This window comes from Pelodiscus sinensis, chromosome 10, assembly GCF_049634645.1.
Source record: "Pelodiscus sinensis isolate JC-2024 chromosome 10, ASM4963464v1, whole genome shotgun sequence".
NCBI classification, from domain to species: domain Eukaryota; kingdom Metazoa; phylum Chordata; order Testudines; family Trionychidae; genus Pelodiscus; species Pelodiscus sinensis.
In genome coordinates this window covers 16,886,702-16,903,663 of record NC_134720.1, presented here as the reverse complement: position 1 = coordinate 16,903,663, position 16,962 = coordinate 16,886,702, and the positions used below count along the sequence as shown (strand labels likewise).

General features: G+C 42.0%; 1 protein-coding gene across 1 annotated transcript in view; it reads left to right on the top strand.

The window, feature by feature from the left end:
* CUL3 (cullin 3) overlaps window positions 1–16,962 on the top strand; it is a 105,556-nt gene that overhangs the window by 74,050 nt on the left and 14,544 nt on the right. The window contains exons 9-13 of the mRNA XM_075937566.1: window positions 1,353–1,523; window positions 4,440–4,547; window positions 11,162–11,286; window positions 11,622–11,718; window positions 16,137–16,271. Of these exons, the coding sequence (XP_075793681.1) occupies window positions 1,353–1,523; window positions 4,440–4,547; window positions 11,162–11,286; window positions 11,622–11,718; window positions 16,137–16,271 (636 nt within the window). The remainder of the gene's footprint in view (window positions 1–1,352; window positions 1,524–4,439; window positions 4,548–11,161; window positions 11,287–11,621; window positions 11,719–16,136; window positions 16,272–16,962) is intronic.

Here is a 16,962-nt window from a genome sequence, read left to right as displayed (position 1 = left end):
TCCAGGCATCTTGCTTTGGATGCAACCAACCCAGCAGCACCCCAGTTGCTCTGCCCCGGGCTTCCTGGAATCAGCCGCTGATCAGTTTCAGCAGCAGCTGACTTGGGGATGCCTGGAGTTCTTAAGTTGAATCTGTATGTAAGTCGAAACTGGCGTCCAGATTCAGCCTGTTGAAACTGATCAGAGGCTGATTCCAGGAAGCCCGGGGCAGAGCAACTCTGCCTCGGGCTTCCTGTAGTCAGCCGCTGGTCAGTTTCAGCAGCGGCTGAATCTGGACGCCAGTTCCGACTTACATACAGATTCAACTTAAGAACAAACCTGTCTTGTACGTAACCCGGGGACTGCCTGTACTGATGATTGCTGACGGCCTTGGTCAGAATGGCTTGCTTTTTATTGTAATAGTTTCCTTTAATGTGTGTTCAGATTCCAAGAAGATCTCAGAGATCCTTATAGTTTACATTTCTTCCAGTGCTTCAGAAATTAAATGATACACTCTGTGTATTATTTTATCCTATGAAATCTGAAAGTTCATGTTACAGTTTGAATCTGTCTTTTAATCCACTTTCTGTGCAATAGACTCAGCAAAATGAGTTGTGAAATAGGATTTCAGTCTTCAATTTAAGATGTCATTTCAGCACTACTGTTTACTTTGTTTGCCGCTTTCATAGATATTTGAATAAAGGATGAGGTTTTTTTTTACTGTATATATCGCAGTTTCCCCCTGTTGCCTTTTTTTCCCCACATTTTCACACTCCTGGGTTCTCCTCTTTGCATTATGAGACTGCCCTGCCCTTTAATGTTTTTGCTATTACTAGACTCCCATTTCTGCCAGTCTGCAAAAAGAGAGCCTTTAATTTGATGGTATCGTAAGTGTGTGGTGAGAAAATCCTCAAGCATGCAGTAGCTAAATCCAGTTAAGTCAGACATTTTAACATTAAAATGTCCATGTTTTATTGTGGGTTAAAAACTGATGTAAAGGCCTGTCTACACTTAAAACTTGAATGTGGACACTACAGATGCCATGCAGTGTAATTGTCCTTTGGAATAGGAATCCGTCTCCTTGGAAGGTGGAAGAATTCTTCCATTGACCTAGCACTTTGTTAGTAGAGCCTTGTGTCATCTTACCTGCACTGTGCAGGAGTGCATTTTTTATATACCTGCCCTATGTAGTTCAAGTGACAGTTTTTATTGTAGAGCAGGCCTAACTGTGTTCTGGGTACTTTCCTGGGTTGTTTCACAGTAAAATTTATTCTAACATGGGTTGGTTGAGAGTGCTGGCTGTAGATTACTTTTGTTTGTATAATAAACTTGTATGCAGAGACTAAATATAGCAAATTTAATTTTCTTTATAGCTAACAGAGCAAGAAGTAGAGACTATATTGGATAAGGCCATGGTTCTATTTAGGTTTATGCAAGAGAAAGATGTTTTTGAACGTTACTATAAACAGCACTTGGCAAGAAGGCTTCTTACAAATAAGAGTGTTTCAGATGACTCTGAGAAAAATATGATATCGAAATTAAAGGTAAGATGGCTACCTGCACACAACTTAATCTCCTTCAAACTGTTCTTAAATTGAGATTTAGTTCTTTATTTCTTTTTCTTTTAGTAATCCATTTTGTACCAACTAAATATTTATAATACATATTTTAAATGTCACTTTAGTGTTTTCTGTATTTATTATAAACTTTAATCAGATTTATTTCTATATATTAAAGGGTATCTGTCAGACAAAAAAACAATACAAAGTAGTATTGAATGTCCCACATGCGATAAGGGGGCATTTTAGAATATTGAACTTTTTGGGGGATGGGATGTGGCTTTAAGAAAAACTGACTCCAGTAAGCCAATGTGATCTAGTGGTTTGAAACTAGGCGTTTCAATCTGATCCTACACCTAACTTTTCCACTGACATATTATGTAACTTTGCAAATGATGCTTATCATTTCTTTACCAAAATATCTTCATCTTTTAAATGGTAGTAATACTTAGCCATTGTCACGAGAGTGACGGAAGGGAAGTATATTAGAGTAAATCTCTGTTCCCAGGGTAAACTGGCAAGGGCTAGTCCAGAGCCAGCAGGAATGTGCAAGAATCAATCAGGGAAATTAAGCACCTGGCGCCAATTAAGTGGGTTTCTAGAGTCAAGTAAGCCAAGGCTATTTGGAACATCTGAGTCCAATTAAAGAACCAGTTGAGACTGATTAAAAAGAGCTTCTCTGTAGTTAGTTAGCACACAGGAAACTGAGAGGACAGAGGAAGTTCTGCAGAGGATCTAGGACTGTGGTCACCAACAGGTCGATTGCGAGGCCTTGACCAGTCGATCACGAGGCGTCCTGTGCGCCCTGCCCCCATTTCCCTCCCACCCTCGAAAAGCCCCACTACTTATCTCAAGTGAAAATGGAGGTAGTGTCGGCTTCCTGGGGATGGACAAAAGTCCCGCAGCTTAGCGCCACTTCTGGCGATTCCGGAAGTGCGCTAGCTGCTCTGCCGGGTGTACTGCAGGAGGGAGCATTAGCTCCCTGCACCGCACAGGAGGGGTGAGTCAGCCCTGGGAGAAGCATGCGCGGGGTGGGGGGAGGGGGTCAGCCCTGGGGCAGGCGCACGTGGGGTTTCCCTGCGCCCGGGGAGGGGCGGCGGCCCTGGGGCAGGTGTGCACAGGACTTCCCTGCACGGGGTGGCGGGGTTGGCTCTGGGGCAAGCATGCACGGGGCTTCCCTGCAATGGGGTGGGAGGTCTGCCCCGGCCAGGCATGCCTGTGCAAGGCTTCCCTGCGCGGGGGCAGGCCCCAGGGCAGGCGCGCACTGGTTTCGCTGGGGGTGGGGGGGGAATCCTGGGAGGAGGCAGATGCAGGGGACTCTCTGCCTCCACTGGCACCCCACTCCCTAGCCTCCTGTCCCCAGCTACAGAACTCTGTCCCTATTCCCGTCCCCACTCTCTGAACTCTGTCCTCACTGGCACCCTTCCTCAGCTGCAAAACCCTGTCCTCTGCCCTCCCAGCACCCTGTTCCCTCTCCCCTGCCCCGCCACGCCACAAAACTCTGTACCCACAAAATGTATAATTATAAATGCTTAATTTTAGATTTAAATAGCATGAATAAAAAACAGACCATTTATTTCATAACTATAAACACATTATTTTAAATATCGTATAATTTAAAAATAAACTGTTTATCAGAATGTGTAAGTAAGGGCTGGGGATAGCAAGTGATGGACAGGAGGAGAATAGAGAGGGTGGGGCTTCAAGGAAGGGGCGGGGTGGTAGATCTTTGCCTGTTCTGAGATTTAAAAAGTGATCTTGGGTGTAAAAAGGTAGGAGACCACTCATCTAGGAGGAGCAAGCACAAATGAGTAGTAGGAGGGAAGAGCCTGTGATAAGGAAGGTGCAGAGGAAGATGTGGGGAAGTAATCCAGGGGTTTTGTTGCTGTCTCGCCGCTGGTGTTGGAGGCTTTTACAGGCAGCTGTTTTTACCGGTTCCCCTGGGCTGGAACCCGGAGTAGACAGTGGGCTGGGTTTCCCCACCACCCACTTTCCTATCTTCATTCCATATTAGTGGGGAAAGAAAGGGGTTTAGACAGCCCTGTATCATTTTGGGGTCCATCAAGACTCAAGTTTGGTTTCCCTCTATATCTCATGCTGGGCAATGATGTAATTCAACAAACAGCAAGCTGATATCCTAGGTGTTGTGCCTAAATTGTGGGTTGCTGCAAGCCTCTGAGGCAGGTAATCACCTGAAAGCGCAGGACCCACCAAGTTTGAGTAAGAGCTTTGGCACCCTACCTAAAGCACTTTGAGGTCCTTTGGTGAAAGGTTCTCTGGTAAGTACAGAGTATTATTTCTTCTGTATTTATCCTCCTTTCACCCATATGTATTATAGAAGTGATACCACACTGATCTCTAAAAACAAACTTACCCTATAGTTTCCTTCACTTCCTTCACACTTATTAATACCATATTTTTTTCTAATTTTTTCAATAATTGCACCATAACTTATAACATCCTTAAAAATCCTCCTAGCTCTAGAGCAAATGAACTTTTTGGATGGATGAATAACATGTTACAATTATGTTTATCAGTGTCACAGTAAATGATAGGTGAATGTTTTATGCTTATGCTGGTGAAGTTTCATGACAGCTTTACAGAACTGTCCTATAAGTTAAGAAATAAGGAAGTTCAAAAGAAGTATTTAGAAAAAGCACAGTAGTATACAGAGAGATGAAAAAAAGCAGACTTATTTATTTGGACAGGCTTCAGTCTTCACATGCAAAAGAGAATTGCTACTTGAAAATGGGCTGGGGTGGAACTAAGCTAAGAAAAGTATAGAACATTTTCTCTCCATGTTTGTCTGAGACAGTCAGTGTCTAACTCCAATGTTTTATGATTTAAGTGTTTGCAGATCCATTTTATAATTATAATAAAGCAAATAATTTCTTTTGGTAGACTGAATGTGGATGCCAATTCACATCTAAACTGGAAGGAATGTTCAGGGATATGAGCATCTCAAACACAACAATGGATGAATTCAGGCAACATCTACAGGCTACAGGGGTAAGGATCATTCATCTTTTTCTTGTGCTTCTATTTTTACCTATGAATGAAACTTACACTACAGCGATTCTGCATTTCTCTTTATTCCCTCACTTCTCTCAACAAAATCAAATTTTAACTTAAAATTTTAACCTTTCAACTTTTTCGTACTTATTCTGAAAATATTTTGATCTTTAGACTTGTTTGAAGCTTGACTGCTTACTTAAAGAATACTAGTTTCAGTGAATAAAGCCCTACTGAATCTTTTGTCAGTTTTCTTCTAAATAGTTGTATGTATTGTCTTACATAAGTAACCCAATTGCAAAACTGTAATTTATGACAAGGCATAATGTAATAATTTAAATAAAATTCATTCAGGAATTCAGTTATACAGTGTATTTGCATAGACTAGTGCTCAATAAAAGTAGTAATAATTACAGTCAACATACTGTCTTGTTAATACAACAGTATGTGACAAGATTTGAAAAGCTTTGGAGTTAAACTTATGAACTGTTAAACTGCTTTACCAGCAGGTGGTGTACACTACTTATTAAAGCAAATAGCCAGTACATGCTTAATCATCAGTTAGTATTTGAGCTCTTGAGCTCAACCTTAATGTCAGAGCTTTGTACATCATTTTTAAAGAAATGTTTGTTCAACTCTGCCTACTCTCTTCCTACTGTCTATAAGTTCTTTTTAATTTTTTATGAATTATTTTTTTCAAGGTTTTTTTTTTATCAATGGGCCTTTTAGTTTGTCTCATTTTGGTCAAATTTCTCTCTCTCAGATTTTTGTTTGACTTTTTAATTGGTATGAAGTACCTTGATGTGTTTCAAGGCTACAGATTTGAGTTCCCTCTTGGGAGTCAAAATTTTATGAGCTCCATCTACTTTGGTGCACATCCAACAGAATTAGTTCTATGGCAGCACTTGGACAAACGTTTTTTCAATTTTTATGAAAAGATTTGATAGTACTGTGTTGGGTGTCGCACATAACATTGTTACTGTAGATAGTAGACAAGCACCAGCTCCCGCAAAGCTGCCTGCTCCCCCACCCGGCATGCTGATACCTATGATAGAGAGGCAGCAGCGTGAGAGATGAGAGGGGCAGGTAGGAGTTGGTACATGTGGGAAAGTGGCTTTCAGACTGGCTCATTCCCCACCCCCTTCCCCTCCTGCCTCTGATACAGATGCAGCTATGAGGGGGAGATGAGCTGGCTTTAAAACCCACTCTCTGCAAGCACTGGCTCCAGCTCCCAATTCCCCCCCCCCCCCCCCCCCAGCATGTAATGTGTAGTAGATAAACATTTACACAAACACATTTTGACATCCTTCATCAGTACATTTATACATTATTAAAAAGCATTGCGGGCATTGTTCCGTTCATTTATTCACCTCAGCAAAATAAAAGGAGACCCACTCACTACAATATATCTCGCATAGTTCTGCAAATTCTCTGGTTCGGTACCGATCAGGTCCCATTGGGTGGGGGGTGTGGGGGTGTGGGGGTGTGTTAATGCCATATTGTTGCAGCCTCGTTTCTGTGTTACTGTAGATGAAGAGGTGAATTTAAATAGCTTGTGCCAAAGAATAACAGCAGCAATTAATTTAACTTTCCCCTGTAGCATAAATTTCCTGTGGATACTCCACAGGTGCTTCTGCGGTCTGAGATAAGTTTACTGTGTCTTGCCTCAATAGATCTTGCATTGCAAATAGCCTTTACTTATCTCAAGTACACATTTCATACGCAGCCCTGGTAGAACTTCCCCAGAGTGAACACTCACCAGCCTGCTGTTTTGAGCCTAGCACAGGGGACCTAAGCTTCTTGGGTCCCAGTAGACTGAACCCTTTTTTCTATTGACCTCTCTTGCATGTTTCCTAGGAACAGATTCTGCCTGCTATCCCTTCATGGAAGTGGGGCCTTGCAGCCCAGCTTTGCTAGATTCTCAGGATCAGTGCTGATTCCTCAGATTCTTCAAGTGTTCCACTTTGGGTGTTTTCGGCACCACTACACCTTTAGTTGGAGATTTAAGACAGCAGTGCCCTTGGTCAGCTGCACACGTGAGCAGCCGGCACATACAATTTGTATTGGCTACTGCATGTGCGCAGCTAACCAACCCCTCAGTTCCTTCTCTGCCACTGTCAGCCATAGCCGAAACCTGCAGTTGCCCTGCATACTCTTTGAAAATGTTTTGAATGTATTAAGATAGATTAGTTCTGTAGTTAGTTATTTATAAGTTACAAGTTAGTAGGTAAGTGTTGCAGTTGTTCAAATAAAAGTTCTTTACGTAGTCAGCAAACCATTTTTTAATGTCGTCTAATGACATTTCTGGTTCACCAGGCTTTAAGCGGTGTCTGACATGTAGGTTGTCAATACCCATATTGGATAGCCGTGCTTAGTGTGTGCAGTGCCTCGGGCAGGGACACTCAACGGACAAGTGCCCTCACCGCAAGAAATTGACTGAGAGAACCAGAAAGGCCAAGAACCCAGCTTAAACTTATGTCAGTGATTAAAGTAGTACAGCCCACGTCCAACCCTGAACACTGCTCGCCACCCAGGCAGCTTTTGCCTGTTGTGAGCTCTGAGAAGTCAGCTTCCTTGGCGTGAGACCCTCAGATAATTTGGCTGATCAAACCAAAAAGTGCTCTCATTCAAACTCTAGGGGCGAGTCTCCTGAGGAAAAATCGCTCAAATTCAGAGAAATCAACCTCAGCACCTGTAGCACACAAGGCACCGAACAGCGAGGTTCCGGGTATGTCCAGTACTGAGACTGTCAAAGAGGCAAAAGACCAAACTCAGTGTAGGTCTAAGGGTATGTCTAGACTACAGGGTTTTGTCGACAGAAGTTGTAAGCTGTTGCAAGCTGCTTTGTCGACATAACATTGTAGACGCAAGGACAGTTTACATGCAATAACACCTTCTGTCGACAGAACTCTGTCGACAGAAGGCATTATGCCTCGTAAAATGAGGTTTACCAGCGTCGACAAAACTGCTGAGTTCTGTCGACGTTATGTCAACAGAACTCAGTGGTAGTGTAGACGCAGGTATAGTTTTGTCGACAAAAGTCCACTTTTGTAGACAAAACTCTGTAGTCTAGACACACCCTTAGACCTCAGAACATTCCAAGCCAAAGTCAGCTCTGTCGGTACCGACAAAATCATTCATGGCACCAACAAAACAGAGGTCCGCGTCGGCACCGAGCACAGCGATGCTTCCTCCAACCACACCTTCAGTACAGAGTATGCAGTCAGCACCGCCTCCTCAGACCAAGCATTCCACCTTGCAGCCTCATGCTAAGCACACAGCACTGCCGGCGCTGAGAAAGCGGTTGGCTCAGTCAGCGAAGCCCCTGCCATAGACTGCTGGTGCCGGGGCCGGGGCTGGCATCAAGCACACAGGCACCAGATCAGTTCACCAGAGCTGTGAATCTCATAGTAACCTCTGTGCAGGGAAGGCCATTGTTAAACACTTCTAGTATGCCGAATACATCTAGTCTTTTCTTGCTTGTGACTCCATCAGGATTAGTCCCTCCTCTGTTGCTGTCCAGTGATGATGACGATGACTCTATTACTGTACACCCACCAAGGCACTCATCACCAAAGTTGGTACAGCATCCCGCTCAGTGGCAACCACAACAGTGGTGACCACCACCTTTATAAGCCCCTTCCAACTGGCCATACTGGGACACTTGGGCTGCATATAGGCTACTGCAAGGCCAGCCTCAAAAGCAGAGAATCTCTGCATCAGGGTCCCAAATGTCTCCTGCACCCTCCACCACCTTTTCAAGGCTAGAGGAGGAATCAGAGATAGGGGATGAGGAATCAACACCAGACTCTTCCCCCACCCACCCATATATCATCCTCATCACTAGACAATACAATAATGCTGCCACCCCCAACCTCTGGAGATGACTTCAGGTCATTCCACGAGCTGTACAGATGCATTGTGGATGCCCTGGACATATCGCTTGTTAACTTGTGCTGGCTTTCTTGCAAGTTAACAAACATTTTACATGCCTCCGTGACTACTAAGCTGGTGTTACCTGTGAGTGCCATTCTCATGAACCTGGTGAGAACAATATGGCACATGCCTGCCACCATCCCACTGACCTGGAAAAGGTCTGAGGAAAAAATACTATGTAGACCCACAAGAGGCAGACTTTATTCTCCCATCCAAAGCCCAGTTCCCTGGTGATACAGGCTGTCAATCAGAGGGGAAAGCAACAAGCTGCTCGTACCACACTGTACAATGGAGAATGCTGTAAGCTTGATCTCCTAGGGAGAAAAGGCCTACTCCTCTCCTACTCTCCAACTGAGGATAGCCAATTTTACAAGGATTTCTTTTCTTCCCCATGCTCAGTTTGGGAACAGATTGCCGTTTTATCATCATGAGTGGTCAGACATCACCACAGACAAGTGGATTTTAGAAATAGTGCTCGATAATTACTGTATCCTGTTCCTATCTACACTGCCTTCTTACCTACCCCTCTTCAGGGACTTATTTCACCAGACTGTGCTTCTGCAAGATAGAGACCATTTTCTCCAGCTCAGCGCAATGGAACTCATACCAACACAACACAGGGAAAAGGAGTTTTACTCCCATTACTTACTTTCTCTCTCAAAAAAAAGAGTGGAGGATGGAGACCAGTCCCAGATTTATACAGTCTCAATCCATTTATCTGCACACAAGGCTTCAAAATTGTGACTCACCATGATAATTTCAGTCTTAGAGAAGGGAGACTGGATGTCTGCCCTCAACCTACAGGATGCATATTTCCACATTTCGATACACTCAGCTCATAGACGCTTCCTATGATTTGCAGTGCACCACCACCACTTTCAATAGGTGGTGCTCCCCTGTGGGCTTTTCACAGCCCCAAGACGGTCCCCAGCAGACCAGAGGCACCGGGAGCAAAGCTGCAGCGGCGGCGGAGTCTCGCGCCTCCCTGGCTTTGCCAGAGCAAAGCCTCAGAGGCGCGGGACCCCTCCGCCTCCCCGGCTTTGCTCCAGGTGTCCCTAGTCTGCTGGAGACGGTCCCCAGCAGACCAGGGGCACCCGGAGCAGCTTTTCTCGCCCCGGAGGTCGAGGTGGCGGGACCGCTGCCTGTGAGCTCCGGGGTGAGAGAGCCCCATTCGTAACTCGGGGACTGCCTGTACTTCTCAGGGATGCGGTGTCACTATTTATCTTGGAAGGGTTCTACAGTCCACTCTACTGTGATAGTGATTCTTTCTTTTTCAGAGGAAAAATATTACTTTTAACTCATGTTTTTGGAAGTATTAATCATACACTTTTATTAATCCACCTAATATTTCCCTAGAAACTGGCGATATAGTTAATGAGTTTGGCACTATGGAATTTAGTTGAGACTCTTTTTGACAGTTATTCCTTGATTGAATATAGATATGTGTCCCCTGTTGATGAGACCATTATAATAGCTTAGAACATCATCTTTAGACTGTACCAAGGCTGTATGAATACTGCTACTTTCAGAGAACAAGTGATCAAGCCACATAATTTTCTTAGATTGAGCAAGAAACCAATACTTTACATTAAACAATGGTAAAATTATACACAAAGGATTTCTGCTTTATAACTCCAGAGAAGGAATAGCAGGAAAAACTCCGTTGCTTAATGTTGAATATCAAACTGTTGCTTAAAGTTTTCTGCCAAAGGGCAAGTATAGAAAGTGTTGCTTTGCGATTCATATTCTTAACAACACAGCGTATTCTTTTTTTCCTAACCAGTCTGCAAACAGAACAAAAGCAGAAGACAAAAAATGACACATTTGATCCTGTGACGAATTTGACTGCGTGAAGCTGTGAATTTTAGAATTATCGTTTATTATCATGAATACATAGTACTTGATAGTACTACAGGTTGTACAGCCCTTAACCGGGACTCCCTGGTCCAGCAATATCCGTGGTCCGGTATGTTCCTGGACCACAGAGCCTAGAAAGACAGAGGTCCAGCGGTGGGGCAGGAGCATCATAAGGGCACTGGCAATTCAGCTGGGGACCCAGTGTGTGGGGGGGGGGGAGGGGCGGAAGTGGACAGCATGTCTGGGAGTTGTGGCACCAGTGGCTGGGGAGCTTTAGCTTAGCTGCAGCCGTGGAACTCCAGCCCCAATGGCAGCCAGGGAGCTCTGGCCCAGGCTGCAGAGTTCTGGTCCCATCCCTTTGCCCCAGCCACAGAGCCCAGCCCCAGCTGCAGAGCCAGGCAGCTTCAGAGTTCTACCCCAGCTGCACATCTCTGGTTGTGGCTCTCCAGCCCCAGCAGTAGCAGGGCCAGAAAGAGCTCCAGGAGCTGAGGCAGCAGCAGGTGCAGACTGGAGCCCTAGCCCAGTTGCAGTACAACCATGACCAAAGGGCTCCAGACCAGTGAGGTCCAACCTGTACTTACATTGTCATCCTCTGTATAGTCTTAAATTGCTATGTGGGAACAATGTGAGCTGTTTGGCTCCTGCTCCAGCAACAATGAATATTTTGTCCGGTTCAGAAGAATGGCAAATACATTTTCTCCTTAGCCTGTTGAAAGTAAAACCAAAAAGGAAAAAAAAAAAGTCTAATTATAATGTAGGAGAAAGGGAGAACTGTCCTGTTTTAAAACAGTGGATGTCTTCTTCCAATGTTGCTGTAGGTCTCATTAGGTGGTGTTGATCTCACAGTGCGGGTTCTCACAACAGGCTACTGGCCTACTCAGTCAGCCACACCAAAGTGCAACATCCCTCCAGCGCCCAGACATGCTTTTGAAGTATTTAGAAGGTATGTATTAAATCAGGCTTTGTATTTAGCAGTTGTAAATGAAAAGCTTTTAAACCATGGTTACAGTAAATATACTTTTAAGAGCATTAAAAGAATGTTAGAGGGCTACTTTGCTCTTTGAGGCAAACTAGAAAACCATCTACTCAGTACTTGGTTTTTCATTTCACTTAACCTCAGTTTAACTTTTTATTCAGTAATTGTTACACATTATGCTTAGTACTTCCATTCTGAAGAGTTCAAAATTATCTACTTACATTACATAAAGTGTGTTTTGGATCATCTAGACAAAATGTGCCATGTAAATAGCTACGTTTTAATTTTAATTGTCTTTTTAGATTTTATTTAGCCAAGCATAGTGGTCGACAGTTGACACTCCAGCATCATATGGGTTCAGCAGATCTCAATGCCACCTTTTATGGACCTGTTAAAAAGGTAAATGTCTGTATTCTAAAAGTGTTATGGTTTAATTAAAAAAATGTAAATGTTAAAAGATAAATTTGTAATCACATAAATTGTTAGATGTAAACTTTGGATTTTGTTAGACGTAAATGAAACTGCCAGGATAGGACATGCTTACAAGTTGGGTAAAAAAATGATAAATGTATTTTTATAACTCTTACCTGGGCAGCAGTTTGGAATATGCTTACATACATACATACGTACGTACGTACGTACGTACGTACGTTCTATAACCCTGAGTCAAATTTGAAACTATCCAGCCTGTTGGTTTAATTAAATCATAGGATGATAATGGACTGATAGACTTTAAAGTCAGAAGGAACCATCACAATCATCTAGTTGACCTGCGCATTGCAGGCCGCAGAACCTCAGCCACTGACACCACTAGTAACTCAGCCAGAGTTTAGGACTCTATTAAGGAAGTTCTCTTTATTCTTGTGTCCACACTGGTGCTTAACTTAAATAACTCCTCATCAACTATGGTATATATCCCTCGGGTGTTTTTATAGAGAGCAATCACATCTCCCCTCTGCCTTTGTTTTGTTAGGCTAAGTTAAGTTTTGTATTCCTCTGAATCATCCTAATAGCCCTTCACTGCACTTGTCTCTGTTTTGAATTCCTCTTTAAACATGGAAGACCAGAATTGCACACAGTATTTCAGATGAGATCTCACAAGTATCTTGTATAATGTTACTATTAGTTCCCTATCTCTGCTGGAAATACCTGATGCATTCAAGGGCTTCATTGGCCTTTTTTTCACAACTGCATCACTTTGGCAGTTCAGTCATCATGTGATCAACCAGTACACTTTGTTTTCTTCTATTACTTCCATCTAGACACCCCCAGCGTGCAATAGAAATTCTCATGATTAGTCCCTAAATGCATGACCTTGCATTTTACACTATTGAATTGCATCCCATTTCTGTTACTTCAGTTTAAAAGGTCATTTAGACCATCTTGCGTGCTAGTCTAATCCTCTTTATTGGCAGTACCTCCTAAGTTTGTTTCATACTCAGATTTTCATACTCAGACATACTTTTTGTGCCAAGGACATTAATAAAAATGTTTAAATAAGATCTGTGACAAGACCAATCCAGCCTAACAGGTCACTTTTCAGTACAATCTGTTATAGTCTCTCCTTTAAACATCTCCTTATCCACCTTTCAGTGTTCATATTAATCCTCCTCTATTCCAATTTGATTAATAATTTCCCATATGGAAATTACTGAAATCCAGGTAGATAAGTTCTACTGCATTCCCTTGTATAAAAAAAAAATTATCTTCTTTAAAGCAGGAAATTAGGTGGGTCTGGCACGATCTACCTTTTGTAAAATCATGTTGTATCTTATCCCACTTACCATTAGAAGTGAGAGGAAGACTAACGACAGGTTAGGCCCATTGCTCAGTGAAGAGGGAGAAACAATAGTAAAAAACATGAAAATGGCAGAGATGTTTAATGACTTCTTTGTTTCAGTTTTCACCAAGAAGATTGATGTTGATGGGATGCCTACCATAGTGAATGCTAGTGAAAATGGGGTAGGTTTAGAAGTTAAAATAAAAAAAGAACAAGCTAAAAATTATTTAGAAAAGTTAGATGTCCTCAAGTCACCAGGGCCTGATGAAATGCATCCTAGAATACTCAAGGAGCTAATAGAGGAGATATCTGAGCCTTTAGCTATAATCCTTGAAAAGTTCCAGAAGTTGGGAGAGATTCCAGAAGACTGGAAAAGGCCAAATATATATATAAAAAGGGAAATAACAACGAAGGAAAGTATAGACAAGTCAGTTTAACTTCTGTGCCAAGGAAGATAATGGAGCAAGTAATTAAGGAATTCATCAGCAAACACCTGGAAGATAATAAGGTGATAGGTAACAGCCAGCATGGATTTGTAAAGAGCAAATCATGTCAAAAAATATGATAACTTTCTTTGACAGAATAACAAGTCTTGTGAATAAGGGAGAAGCGGTGGATGTGGTATACCTAGACTGCAGTAAAGCATTTGATGTGGTCTCGCATGACCACCTTACCAATAAAATAGGTAAATGCAAACTAGATGAGGCTACTAGCCATTGAGGCCAGTGGATGCATAACTGGCTGGATAACCATTCTCAGAGAGTAGTTATTAATGGTTCACAGTCATTCTGGAAGAACATAACAAGTGGGTTTCTAGAGGGGTCTGTTTTGGGACCAGTTCTGTTCAATATCTTCTTCAACGATTTAGAGATTATGGCATAGAGAGTATGCTTATTAAGTTTTTAGATGATACCAAGCTGCAAGGGATTGCAAGTTCTTTGGAGGATAGGGTCATAATTCAAAATGATCTGGACAAACTGGAGAAATGGTCTGAGGTAAATAGGATGAAGTTTAATAAGGACAAATGCAAAGTACTCCACTTAGGAAGGAACAGTCAGTTTCACACATACAGAATGGGAAGTGATTGTCTAGGAAGAAGTACTGCAGAAAGGGAAGTATGGGTCATAGTGGATCACAAGCTAAATATGCGTCAACAGTGTGACGCTTGCAAAAAAAGCAAACATGATTCTGGGATGCATTAACAGAGATGTTGTGAGCAAGACAGGAGAAGTCATTCTTCTGCTCTACTCTGTGCTGATTAGGTCTCAATTGGAGTATTATGTCCAGTTCTGGGCACCAGATTTCAAGAAAGATGTGGAGACATAGGAGAAGGTCCAGAGAAGAGCAACGGAAATGATTAAAGATCTAGAGAATTTGAGCTGTGAGGGAAGACTGAAAGAACTGGGCTGGTTTAGTTTAGAAGAGAGAAGACTGAGAAGGGGACATGATAGCAGCTTTCAAGTATCTAAAAGGGTGTTACAAGGAAGCAGGAGAAAAGTTGTTCTCCTTGGCTTCTGATGGTAGGACAAAAAGCAATGGGCTTAAATTACAGCTAGGGAGCCTAAGATTAGACATTATGAAGAAATTCCTTTCATCTGTCAGGGTGATTCAACACTGGAATAAATTGCCTAAGGAGATTGTGGAATCTCTGTCCTTTGAGATATTTAAGAGCAGGTTGGATAGACATCCATCAAGGATGATCTATGAGTGGTTCCCAAACTTTTCGGCATCACTCCCCTTTTTTGATTTTTGAAAAACCCTCAAACCCCCTATCTTCCCCTTCTCTCCCCCCCCCCCCCCAAAAAAAAATAGCAAAACTTGTTAAGCAAAAAAAAAAGGAACTGACCGGGGCAGCAAAACTTGATGGGGGCAGAGGGCTGGGTTGCTTCGGGCCCTCCCCCCCCAGAATTTCTTCACGCCTCCCCAAGTTTGGGAACCCATGATCTAGATGGTGCTTGATCCTGCTGTGAGGGCAGGAGACTGGACTTGATGATCTCTTGAGGTCCCTTCCAGTTCTATGATTCACCTCTGTCCTTAATCACTTTCTCTTTCAAAATTTATTCCACGACCTTGCACGCATTTTCGATCTAATTAACAGGCCTGTAGTTTCTCTGATCACTTTTTCCCTTTCTTAAAAATAGGAACTGTATTAGGAATTCTTGAGGCATAGGGTAGCCCTTGGGTTTACAGATTCATTAAAAATCCTTGATACCGGGTTTGCAATTTCATGTGCCTTTAATGTTCTTGGATGAAGATTAATTTGGGGAGCCCAAATTCAGTCACATTAACTTTGATTTGTGCTTCAGATGTGGCAGTTTCTACCTCCATGTCCTCATTCTCATTAACTACATTTTTATTAACCTTATGACAAGTGAAAGAGTATTTTTTGTAAGAGTATTTTTTGTAAGAGTTGGGCCATGCCAAGATTACCTTTAATCTCCATCCCATCCTCAGTGCGGATCAGTCCCCCTTCTTTCCATGTTTCCTTTTATTTATATGTCTATAGAACCTTTAACAATTGTTTTTAATTAGCTTTGCAAGGTCCAACTCTTTTTTGGCTCTTGGCAGTTCTCACTTTATCCCTATACTTTCTGCTTAGGTTATAGGCTTCAAATAATTTCATCAACTTTGACTTAAAGTAAATTCTAGTCTTCTAGACATTCAGATCCTTGTTCTTCCGCCCACTTACCTAATTCTATTAACTTTTTTTAAGATAGTCCTTTTGAAATAAAGTACCCTACCTGCATGTCTATTTTCATTTTTTTCCCTTTAGTTTCAGCCAAATTAGATTATGATCATGCAAACCAAGGCTTTTCCCCTACCAGTTTTTCTGTAAAGTCCTCACTATTCACCAATATCAAATCTAAAATGGCATCACTTATTATTAGAACCAAGCGTAAGTACTCTGGGACTTGTGGATTTAGTTTCTCAAACTTAATATTCCTTAACCTTAGTTCTCCATTTACTACATGAAAAGCTTAATCAGGCAAAAAATGTACCTAAAATGGATTTCATAACTTCTTTTAAATTCATACAGGAAGATGGCTCAGAGGTTGGTGTAGGAGGTGCTCAAGTAACTGGCTCAAATACAAGAAAGCACATATTGCAAGTCTCCACTTTCCAGATGACAATACTAATGCTCTTTAACAACAGAGAAAAATACACATTTGAGGTATGATTTGTCTCATTCGAAGCTGACTTTAAATGTTAAAATCTGTTATGCAGATAGATGCAGATATGTAGATCTATGGTATTACACATCCTCACGTACTCTTTCAAAAGTCATGTAGGAAGTCTTGACCTATGAACACAGACTTTTTGGTGCCAAGAGAATAAACCTCATTTTCCCCAGCACATTATTTTCTTGATAGTGAGAGTTTGGATTCCACAATAATTTACTTGTACTATAAAAGTTAGAATGACTAACCATAGTCATTCTTTAGTCCAAAAACTCAGGACTGTAGAGTGTATATACCTTAGACCCTAGGGGAAATGAGATATATATATGGGGAAATTATATTCTGCACAGCATTGTAAAATACTGCTTCAAAACTGCTTCATATTAAAAGGCTTTCATTCAGTATAGCCAGCCATTGAAGAGGGGCCCTGAGTTGTTTAAAGTGCATTTATTTAGAAATCTCTCATCATGACTGAGGATTGACTTGTACTTAAAGAATTAAAAAGACTGATTCATTTTATTTGTGTCAGAGGGGCATACAAGTTAGTCTGTAACAGGAAAAATTAAAAAACAAATAGTTTGGTAGCACTTTACCCCATCTATATGTTTTGTTAGTCTTTAAAGTGCTACCAGACTGTTTGTTGTTGTTTTAATTTTTTCATTTTATTTGGTCTTTTCTTTCCAA